The 12,652-nt window shown below is 37.8% G+C and overlaps 1 protein-coding gene across 1 annotated transcript in view; it reads right to left on the reverse strand.

The window, feature by feature from the left end:
• Positions 1-12,652, reverse strand: part of LOC111862280 (vam6/Vps39-like protein) — a 37,786-nt gene that overhangs the window by 16,703 nt on the left and 8,431 nt on the right. The window contains exons 6-10 of the mRNA XM_023847540.2: positions 10,916-11,157; positions 8,870-8,999; positions 6,206-6,345; positions 4,553-4,681; positions 1,995-2,217 (exon numbers count right to left, since the gene is read on the reverse strand). Coding sequence (XP_023703308.1) covers positions 1,995-2,217; positions 4,553-4,681; positions 6,206-6,345; positions 8,870-8,999; positions 10,916-11,157 — 864 coding nt within the window. The remainder of the gene's footprint in view (positions 1-1,994; positions 2,218-4,552; positions 4,682-6,205; positions 6,346-8,869; positions 9,000-10,915; positions 11,158-12,652) is intronic.

The raw sequence follows: 12,652 nt of genomic DNA on the forward strand, positions 1-12,652 counted from the left end.
AAGCAGTCTTCTGGGTTGTTGTGCCATGTATCGCTTCCATCTTCAGGGTAGAAGAAAAAAGAAGAAAATCTATGAGCAAGGAACCAGCATGAGTAGTTAGCACCTATTCATGCTGGTTCCTCGCTCACGGATTTTCTTCTCTCTTCTACCCTGAAGATGGAGGTGATACATTCCTCTGAAATGTCGGTTAACACAATATCTACATGGCGCAACATCCCAGAAGACTGCTTCTTCATAGTCACCACCATGAAAACCTCAGATCTTATAAAGAAATTTATGTTTAGGTTCAAGAAAGCCATTATGTACTGCCAGCAAAAACCAGTTTAAAAAATTAATTTCCTTGTAATTACCTACGCCAGTTACTTGAATGTGTCAAATTTTGTATAGCAATGGACTGTGTTCAGTCGCTCTCCACACTGTTTCTGTCAAAACCGGTGCCTGGTGAGTTAATCATGGCAGGTATCTGTGAGGTGAATGTTCTAATCTGGCTCCAATTTCATCAGGCTTTTCCTCGGTTATAACATTATTCCATCAAGTGTATCTGTACAAGAAAGATTCAGTTTCTTCACTTTCTTCACCAATTTGAAAATCACTCATGTAGCTACTTAGGGCAAAACCTCTTTTACATGATTAATATGATTCACTTTTCACATAAGTATGCATAAAAAAAAACTGCTGCTCAAGCACATATTTCACCATCTCAATTCAGTACTGTAAATGAGAACACAAAACAGATTTCTGAATGTCTTATGAGAACAGAAACAAAGAAAGGACCAATACAAGTTACAGTGAGTCGTTCATATGTGCAGACAGCCATGTAAGACAAACAACTGCATACTAAGGGAGCAGACAGGGTCTCTGCCATCTTTTTATTGCTTAATGCACATCAAGATCCTGTCTGCATGTTTTCCTCGCAGTTGGGGACACTGGATTCAGCCTATTGAGGAAGACTCTGCATATACAGTAAGGGAATAAGTACATTTCATCACTTTGTATGTCAGTATTGACACAAACTCTGTTATGTATTTACAAGTATAGCTGCTTATGAATCCTATAAAAAGATTTTGACTGCATGGTACCATTCACACAATGTGTAGAAATGTTTTTTTGTTGCACATCTTACAGCACTATACTGTATCTTTCTGCAAAGTCTTTGCTTTACATATGACATAGGTGAGAGACAAACACTTTCCTAGTCCATTTCTTTGGCCTCCTGATAACTGACATGAGGGAGTACCAATACGTTTGCTATAGCAGTTGACAATTCCTACATATTTAATTTAATACCACACCACATTTTGTTTCTTTACTGCTTGGATATTTAGAAGGCATTTCTCTCACCTCAATTTTGCACTCTGTACAAAAAGTACTGAACACTATGGTTGTACACTTGTCCCTTCAAACAAGAGCAAATTCTTTGTTGTTTCTTAATGAAAGCATATCCTTTTGCTTCATATTCTCCATTTTGTTCTTTTTTAGAGTACAAGGCATTTCTTTCCTGAATGGCATTAATATGCCTGTTTTTACCATGTCCATGTTCATACACAGTAGCTCATCAGGAAACTGCAATTATGTGTACTATCTGTCAGTGCAGACATGGTAACCTGAATATGGATTGCCTGGGACTTTCACAAGGGCTGAATGCAACTCTCAAGTGTCACTGACACTGCAAAGATACAAGATAGCTAATTCAGTATAGCAACAGGCTACAGGATGCACAGCTGGGGTTCTATTCCCAGCATGGCCAAGAGATTTGTCTCTACTTCAGTGTCCAGACCAGCGCTGGGGCCCACCCAGTCTCCTATCTAAGTGGGTCCCTGGAGCTCTTTCACCAGAGGTAAAGCAGCAGGAGGGTCGAAGCTAACCACTCACCTCCATTTAGTGCCACAGTGCCTCCACTCCCCCACATATGTATCTTCTTGATATAATGCTCAATTAATTAAGCAAAGGGGCAACTTTAGCTTACCCTGCTAAGAAATAAAACATATACTGACCAAGATGCTGGAGGTAATGCAGAGTGCGCTCATATCCATGGAGAGAGGAGTCGGGTTGGTCTGCCTGCTTCTGGAGTAGCTCTAAAGCCTTCCGATGCAGCCCCTTGGTTTGGTAGAGAATGATAAGTTCACTAAACTTCTGATGCTTCTTCAGCGTCTTCTCTGTCTCCCCAAGGTGACAGTGGTTTAGCCTCAACAAAGGAGCCACTAGTGCATCATTTGTCTACACACAGAATAACTTCTATTTTAGCATGAAGTTCCTTCAGTTATAATTGCAAGAAATGTCAATGGATGATAATGACAGTGCTGGTTGTGCGGTATAGTGTATAAGGTTCAGCAACTAGTCACAGAGGTATTTTAGAGTAAATTATCCACAGGTTATCTTAATTTTATTTTCATTCAAATTTTGTATATTACTAAAATGACTAAAGACAATTTTATTTCCAGTTTTGACAAAATAACCACACTACTTGGGCATATCTTATTTTTCCATATAACTTCCCTGCTTTATGATACATTTGGTCCAAGGGTCTGGAGGTTTCCTGATCCCATTACAATAAAAAAGACTGTGATTGTAACTGAAGCTATTCTTGCATTGTTGCTTTCCATTAGTGATGTTCATTTCAAATGCACTTTCATAGATGTAAATTCAACTGACCTGGATGCTCTGATCAATTTGCTCTTTAAACTTTATATAATACACTGATAACCACTTGGGTCATTAACTTCAGCGTGTCCTCCTCTGGATTTCTCTGCTCATTCATAATTTCTCTGGTTTATACAATCAGTTGGACTGATTATGTGAGAAATGAAGAAGTGTTATTTAGAGTCAGTGAGCAGAGGAATATCCTACATGAAATAAGAAAATGAAAGGCTAATTGGATTGGTCATATCTTACGCAGTAACTGCCTTCTAAAAGAAGTTATTGAAGGAAAGATAGAGGGGCAGATAGAAGTGACCAGAAGACGTAAGAAGATGCTGGGTGACCTTGGGGACAGAAGAGGATATTTTCATTTGAAGGAGAAAGCTGTAGATCACATTAAGTGGAGGAACTGTTTTGGAAGAGACTGTGGGCCTGTCGTCTTGACAGATTACTGATGAATGAATGAATGAATGAATACAATAATCTCTACCCTTAACCCTCATTAATAAATTTCACATTCTCAAAGCAACAGAACTGTATTACAGACTGTTGCTCTTATTTCGTGCATTCTATCAATGGAGAAGTCATGTTAACACATCATGGTGTTATTAAATGCTCATAGAAAAATCAAAATCATCTATGTTTAAATGAGGAAGGTTCATGTTGTTTATATCTGCACCTTTATCACTGCTGCAAATGTCATATTTTGACTTTCTCTCACATAGAATGAGGAAGTTCATGATTTATACATGTCATCCAGTAGTTCTGTAGTAGTAAAATCAAATAAAAATGGGCTGGACATGTAACTGACATGGAGGAGACTGTAACACATAAACGATCTTGTATATGGAAACTGTTGGAAAATGGTCACTTGGAAAACTGAAAAGGACACTGGAAGATAAACTTAACATCAGTCTTAGTGACACAGGTGCGTGATGGGAGTTCAGTGGGTCAGTCAGGATTTTCAGTGGAGAATTTTGATATTAACTCTGTAATTCTTCAGGTTATATTACAATTCAGATGATTATACTGCATATGAATTCAAAGGTTGTGTAGTGTTAAATAAGGGGAATGTCTCTATTCATGTTCATAAATAAGAACAATTATTTCAGTTTCTTCTTAAAAATAATGAGGTATATAAATTCCACAACCTACTTTTTAGTGATGGTCTCATGCTACAAAATTCCTAATTCAAATCACTTCTATCAGAATCAAAATCATCATTACTTCTTCAAGCATCAGAGCACTATTCAATGGTTTAAAAAATATCCAAATTTATTCTGAATCCCTAACCAAGATATTTAAAATCAAAAAGTTGATTGGGATACTTTAATTTAATTTCTTAATTTTCATGGCTAGCATCTGGATTACATTATGAATGAAAGAGCATTAATTTACTGTAATTTTACCTTAAGCTTTATATGGGTGTCAATCTTGGTCTCTCATCATATAGGAAGAACACAGACTGAGGCCATTTGAAAACATGGTCCTAATGAGAATATGTGGGCCTAAGAGAGAACAAGTAACAGGTGGTTTGAGAAACTTACATAATGAGGAGCTTCATAATTTGTACTCATCACCAAATATTACTAGGGAAATCAAATGAAGGTGAGATGAGTATGGCATGTAGCACACAAAGATATGAGAAATCCATAAAAATGAAGCTGAAAAACATGGGAAAATTACATGTGAAAGGGGTAAATACAACAAAGTGGATAGGTAAGAAATAAGAAGTAAATTTGTGGACCAGATTCAACTGGCTTAGGATACCATCCAGTGACTATTATATTCAAATGTGGTAAGGAATGTTAGGGTTCCACAAAAGCTGGAGAATTTCTTGACCAGCTGGGCGACTATTAGCATCTCAAGACACTCTTTCAGTGTAGTAAGAATCCACTGGGTGATTCTGACCCACCTGCAGATAGCATTTGAGAAGAGTCGTATCTATAATTTGTAGTAGCTGCTGTGTCGACTTGTGGTTGATATTATTCTGCTGCTCATTTTCTGTGTTCGTCTTGGTATCTCCCATGAGTTTGTGTCGTACCTATAACAGCAACAAGCATCAGAGCTAGCATTCCATATAACTCTTACAAATAGTGAGTACAAACTTTATTAAACCACTGTCCTACTATAATTTTTTTTTCCTGTTCAAAATTTAGCTTTAAAGTATGAGTATGAGAGGTGAGCCATAAAACTGGCCCTAGCACTGCAACCTTCAATGGTCTATTGTGCTTCCTAGCTTTATAGTAACTACAATGCACAACTATTAACTCCACAAAACTTTCCAGTATCCATTAGCTTCTCTTCCAAATAAATTCATTCCATCCCTGAGTACTACGCTACCTGAAGTTTCTGTAGGCTTGTAGACAGGCCACAACCTTGTTCTGTGCAATTACCATGTATGTTTAGCTCTGTCATAGGATTCTGGTATATAAATTCTATGAAATTTTTAACTGAGGATGTGTAAGAATTTTTGAACATATTTTGTTTCATCTTTCCTGTTCTTAAAATATAGAGAAACCCACATCTATGGTTTGCTTGGTAATCAGTGGATTTGAGCACTAAACTGAGGAAAATCTTAAGCTCAGCTTACTGAATTTGGATCACTGAAACAGAATGTCAAGTGGTAACAAGAAATGGGAGCTTCTCCATATTCAATGTCTTTTTGATTTCATATGTTTGCCTGCAACAATTTCCAGCAAGTTAATGTTGACAGAACACAACCATGAAAATGAACCAACTAATTATATCTAGTGATTATACTTCTTGTTTTAAAATTATCACCACATACAGACAGAATAATTCAAGATAGGAAAACTTCTTCATAATCTGTTGACTAAGACAAACATAGAGCAAAACGTCTTCTGAATGGAACTGATCACTATTATCACAGAACTCACTTATGTTGTTTGTACAAAATAAATACATTATGTGGAGGGCATGCTGTCTGTCCAAATGATTCTGAAAAGGGCAGAGAAAGGTGGATGCTGTGAGGTAATAATCCATTACCTACATCATTAAATTTTTTAATTGGCCTATTCCTTCCAGAGACACTCTGACCCTGAGGTCCACTCAGCCTCTAACAGAAATGAGTACCTGGAATTTCCTGGGGGGTAAAAGGGCGGCCAGCGCGTAAGGCTGACAACATTACCACCATCTATGAGCCGACGGTCTAGAAGATGTGGAAGCCTTGACCTCTCACACCCCTATGGGCTTTCACGGCCTGTTACACGGACACCATTACCTTGTATTTATAATTCTAATAAGTGAAAATTACAGCCAGTGAGGTATGCAAAATAGGAAAGCACTCATTTGGAAAATGTGTATTTCTATGGACATACATATTTTACCTTTCACTAAATTATGGCTGAAGTTGGACAAATGCTACACAACATAAGAAGTGCAGCAAGCAGCTACTGATCTAAAGGAAATTTTGTTGGGCTGACTGTTACAACAAGGAGCCTATTCTTGGAACATTGCTAGCAGATATCCATACATGGCCAGACACATGAATTAAACTATAAAAATCATTATACACACAAAATGAACAAGAAAGATGTTTAAGAACCTCAGTGAGAAATTCAATAAGGGCCAGCAAACCACTTTCCAAGTCCCGGTCCTGCAATCTGGGGTGCTGATCTGGCTCTTGGTGTCCACGAGACTGCTGTGGCAGCAGTTCTGGAAAGAGTCTGATCACTTCATATGGGTCTGAAAACAGGAGAATTATTCTTGAAAAACAGCACATGGTGTAAGGTTTCCAACCATCAGCACACATTGCATAAGGCAATAGATAAAAACTCTGGTGGATTTAATACATATATCAAATGAGTTGTAACGAACCAATAAATTATGTGCCTTAAAAAAGCACAATTGTTTTTAAACAGAAGGTACTAGATAAAAATATTAATGGATTAAACACATGTAAATGCATGAATCCAAAAGTCATACATACTTGACAAGCTAATTAGTGTAATTATCTGGCCACCTGGGAAATGGAATGTGCCAGTTACATGAATTTGTTGGTTTCATGAGAAAAATTCTTACAGAACCCAATTTTCATACGATTCTCACTTTCCCAGTCCTTTCATATTGCCATCTTCTGTTTCAAAGTCAAAATAACATACAAGATCTAAAAGTTTGTGACAATGGTACATTGCTACAAGTATCGTGCTTTTGGACATTATCCATTGTCCTGTCTATATTTAAAAACCGTCCTGTTTATTTTTCAAAGCACAACGTTTGTGAGACTAGTCTCTAGGGAGTAGCTCTATCTATTGGGTCCAACTGAGTAGGTTTTACCTAAGGACGGAGACAGAATCCAGTCTCCCAAACTTGTGTTTTGAAAAATATAGACAAGATGATGGATAATATCAAAAAACATGATACTTGTATCAAAACAACATGTTTATGCTTTACTTCCAACTTGGGAAACTTCATAAGTTACACAGCAGATCGATGAAATAATTTGTAACATGATTACAAATTAAATTAGCCTCTATTATAATTGCACCTCACTATGACTGCAGAGGAACTTGCATGAGGGAGGATGGTAGGCAGTGATGCTAGTGGCAGCTGGGAGAACTACCATGTGGCAAGTAAAAATATACACACAGCAACTCTGTCTCTGAATTTTATAAAAATGCTAAACAGTCTCTGAAACTTTTCAAGATGCCTGATCATCATATAACTGGGAGTTTCCTGTACTTATTCAGTTTTTGTGAGCAGTGAATTGACAGCTGTGCCTGATCAAAAGATCCAGAAAATGTATGTGACTAGATGAGTGAACAATTCAAGCCACATGTGAGATCACAGAACAGCTTCTGGACAGTACTCATCTTAAGCAACTTTGAGCTTGTGGAGAGGCCACCCATGCTTGCACCCCAAAGATGACGTACAGCAGACAAACTGTCAAGACGCTCTGGCTCATAAAATGCCCTATGATGTTCAAAAACATGATGCTGGGCTGTTAAACTGAGACTTCAAAAAGAGAAGCTACAAATTCAATCACTTTCTCAATTGATGGCTCTACAAGAAATGATTAAGCCCTGCATGGTATCAGGGTCAGCCCAAAAAACAATCCAAACTGTCAAGAGGTGGATCAACATAACCAGAGGGCAAGTCAGGACATGTTATGGTATAGTGTGCTTCTAACATCTTCCCTTCCACTTCATCTACACCTGTCTACCTACTGCAAGGCACTGAGTTTCGGTGTCCGTATATTGTCCATATTTCTGCCCATTACTTCAGCAGCCTCAACATGTGCCTGTTTCAAACTGCTAAGGCAGGCAGAATGCATGGCCAATTTACAAAATTAATTACTTAGATTTACGAGGGGGTACCCAAAAGAAACCGAACTTATTTTTTTTAAACTTATTTATTCAAATTTTAAGCACAAACCTTCAATCCCCTTCAAAGTACTCTCCACTTACACTAATACACTTGTCTAGTCTTTTATTCCATTTTTCAAAACATTGTCTAAATTCATCTTTTGAGATGCTTGACAGGGCCTCCGTCATTTTTTTCCTTCACCTCAGCAACATCAGCAAAACGCTGAAAAAAAGTTTTGATCATTTCGGGACTCTTCTTTCAAAGCACAGCATGCTTCCACGTGACCTTGTTTTTGTTCAGCAGTCAGCAGTCGTGGCACGAATTTCGCAGCCACCCTTTTCATTCCCAAATCTTCTGTCAAAATTCGCTGAACTGAGCTCCAAGTCACTCCCGACAGCTCCACAATTTCTTCAATGGTCCGTTGTCGATCTTCCTTGATGATTTCACGAATTTTCTCAACTTTTTCACGTGTTCGGGCCATTGCAAAATTGACGATCACACAAAACAGCTGTCACTATAAGCTCTGCCAAAACTAGTCCTTACCTTCTGAAGCAACGGTAGTCGGCTTATCGACTCAGGAATGTTAGCTCTATGCGCTCATAGCGGCAAAACGCGGTACTACAAAAGCTCTGCCCACAAAAAAATTTGTTCGGTTTCTTTTGGGTACCCCATCGTATACCCATCTAATGAAAACGATGTGGCTAATAACTGATGTTCAAAATATGTTATTCAATTTTCTTTCCAAAACTTCTTGCCTAATGACAGGGGTGTAAAAAATCTGCAGAGGCTTAAACCACATTAATACAATTTTGTCATTCTTATTACTCTTATCATAAGAGTAAGCAGGTAAATGCTGCAAGAATGCAGATTTAAGCCAAATTAATTCAAGATGTTAGCATCTCACCTGTTCCAAGTTTCAAGAACTCTTTCATGGATTCATGGAACTGTTTGTTGTTGAACAGGTCAAATGCATACAGGGTCTGGATCTGGTAGATATTCTTAGACTTCTCCTCATCTGACTCATCTGATATGTTCTGCACAGAAGAACGTGAATCTGCAGTAACAGCAGGCGCAATGACAAATCCATCAATATAATAAATCATAATTATTATGATCACATAGTAATATTTGTAATTGTACAAAACATGTAGCTCAAAGTATACTGATGGCACACACATTATTTACTCACATAATTTATATGATTATACTTTTAGATGATAAATTTTGGGGAAAAACTCTAAATACAGTATTTTCTCCTTTTTTAAAATTTTCAGCAATGCATAATTTTTGTGAAAGAATCAAATTAAATTATAATTTAAAGCACAATGGGAACATGACATGGGGAACTTTAATTGCATTAGCTGTAAAAATTATGTATTATTCAAAATATCATCAAAGGGAATTTTCACCTCAGTCAGCAAATTAGGAGCTGGAATCCAGCGATATGAATATCCAAACCATGCTGCCATGTTGTACTAAACTTTAATAGTATTTTCCACAAAATTATGTGTCAGTCAATGTGTTCCTATTTTGCTGCTTAAAAATACTTTCACAACACACATTTGCTTCTATCTTACATTCCTTATCTTTTTTTTTTTCAGGCACTTGCACTTAAATTTTACATCAGTACTGCCCAGTGAGAAAATGTCAAATATATAGGGTGGCCAAAAATTATTCACCACATTTCAAACTTACATAAATCACAGTTTTAGAGATATCAGGAAATGGATTGCACTGTTTGAAAGAACTGCTGAAAATTTTTCATTTTGACTGCCTGGGTGATAGTGGTGCTTCTGAAACATACAAAGCTGACGAACACAAAATGGCACTTTCTTCCCAGCAAAAGGCAATGTCTGTGTTACGGTGTGAGGAACTGAGACATCTTTCCCCTTTAATTCCTTGACTTATGATCCATAATGTGTTAGTGTTTGCTCTACTAGTCACTGAATTATCTGCCGGGCAGTAATGACATTACCCCAGACACTGGATAACCTTCACTGAGGGTTCACTGACAGGGAACGTCTTGTGTATGAAACACTGCATAGGAATATTCTTTGACATTCTGGTGAGAGACGTTAACGTGAAAGGGCAGACTGTGAAATGATTTGTTCAACATTTTGTGTTATAGTTAGCTGAATTGTAGTCACGTCGTTGAGTAATAAAATGATGTCACAAGAATATGCCTTGAGGTCTTATTTCACGACATATGGTACTGGGAGACAAAATAGGTTATTCATGTGCAAAGACGTTACCATTGGGAATACAGAAAAGGCACCTGGAAGAGTCCATCAAGCGATGGTCGGCAGTTTCAACAGACAGGCAGTGTCCTGCTATCTTATCTGTAATGAGGTGACTGGACCCTTCTTCTTTCAAGAGAAAACCATGAACAATCCAAATTATCTCAATGTGCTTGAACTATCTGCAGTCCTGTACATGGCATGCATTCAACCAAATGTATTATTTCAACAAGATGATGCCCCTCCATACTGCAGCCTTGCAGTGAGTTTCTGGATAAAACTTGTCCAAATGGATTGGGTGGAACATACCAATCCCTTTGATCCCTCGCTTCACCAATATAACCCAATAGGATTTTTGTTTATTTTGGAGCTATATAAAGGACCAGGTATTCTGTCCAAAAGTTGGCCACGTGGTTGAACTTTGTGCATCAATCAACAATACAGCTTCTTCTGACACCCCAGATGCTGGAAAACACATGGAATAAACTCGAGTACTGTTTGGACATTATGTGAGCTACAAATGGTTTTCCGTGTTGAGAAATATTGAATTTGATAAGTCGTTCTTTCAAATAAAGCACACCAGTTCTCTGTATTTTGTATACTCCAAATTATGTGTGTACATGAAATGTGGTGAATAAATTGTGGCCACCCTGTATAATAAAAAAAAGTATCTGATGTTTCATACACAATCTAATTATGATTATTATACATACTGTAAGTTTTAGTGCAAGCTGAAATTGCTTGTCTTCAAGGAGAACATGAATCTGTCGTGCGAGCGGAACTGCCTGCAGACGCCATACATGATCAACTGATGCAACATATACCAGACCCTGACGACAGCGGACAACTAGCCTCGGCTTTGGAACTGTCATTGACTGAATGAACAGGCAGGGTTCTACTGTCCGGATCTCAATGCAGTCAGTCAGCAAAGCCAATAAATATGGCTCATCATATCCTGTAAAGATAAAAGTACATATGAGTAAAACAAGTGACATCAAGTCAAGAATGTCATAACTCAATTAAAAAAAAGTCAGTCAAGCATCTAATAAAATATACATAACAAATTTACTTTTTTTTTCTCTCTTTCTAGTCTTGGTAACATCTTCAGACACTTTCCAATTTAACTACTGAATATTTATGCAGAAAACAAAAATTTATATTACAATTAATTCATTTTGCATCTAAGTCTAAAAGGAGCCTCTCTTTCTTTATTACTTCCACATACCTTCACTGAACACAATGCCACTTCGGATCACCATTTGTAGTATCAAATGTAAAACAGTAGATTTTAATGTACATATAAAAGTAAAGGTAAAGCTATCCCTGTAACAGGCTGTGGAGGCAAATAGGGTTGTGAGAGGACGAGGTTCCCACATTTTCTAGACAATCAGCTCACAGATGTCAGTCAGGTTGTCAGCCCTATGTGCCGGCTGCCCTTTAGCGCCGGGGAAGATTCCTGGTACTCATTTCTGCTAGAGGCTGTGTCGACCCCAGGGCCATAGTGCAGCTGGAAAGATCAGGTCAAGTGAAAAATCCAATGACCTCATCGGGAATCGAACCTGCGACCTTCTGGCTTGTAGCACAGTGTTTCAATCAACTATGCTACTGCATAATACAACTGGGGAAAATTTTATATGCAGGAAGCTGAACAGTGTTGACTCAGTTGAATTCATTGAAATTTAACCTTAAATGACAGAAATATTGAACTGGGAAGATTAAATGGGAATTCTGACATAAATTCTGTTTTATCAATAAACTGGTCCATCTGCTGACGAGAGCATGTACTCCTACTATACCTCTCACATCCTTTATGCTGCCTTAAAGTCAGTAACACAATTCTTTTTTCTTGTTTTGCATCTAATGCACCACATGCAACATTCCTGTTGAGGTAAACTGGATCATGAGGTTATTGGATTTTTTTCAGTTGACCTAATCCTTCCAGCCGCATTATGGCCCTGGGGTTTACTCAGCCTCTAACAGATATGAGCACCAGGAATTAATTGAATAATTTTCCTGGGGAGTAAAGCGCGGCTGGCGCGTAAGGCTGACAGCCTTACCGCCATCTCTGAGCTGACTGTCTAGATAATGTGGGACCCTCAATGTCTCACAGCCCTATGGGCCTTCACGGCCTGTTACAGGGATAGCTTTACTTTTTTACTTTACTGACTATAACTACAAATCACAGCAAAAAGTTCTCCCTTTTGGCCAGAAAAAGTTAATTAAATATACATATATTTATATACATGTAGATCTACAGACTCAGGCAGCAGGAAGTTTAATTTAATTATTACTAAGAATAAGAGATGAGAGTAACCTTTGCATGTATTCAGAAAACCACTGCTGTTTGTTTAGTAATCTTAACCCTTCCGCAACGGATAGTATTTAAATCTTTTCCTACCGCCAAACCGACGGGGTATTTAATTATTAAACAGAAAAATGCACTTATCCAT

This window comes from Cryptotermes secundus, unplaced genomic scaffold (assembly GCF_002891405.2).
Source record: "Cryptotermes secundus unplaced genomic scaffold, Csec_1.0 scaffold88, whole genome shotgun sequence".
Lineage (NCBI taxonomy): Eukaryota > Metazoa > Arthropoda > Insecta > Blattodea > Kalotermitidae > Cryptotermes > Cryptotermes secundus.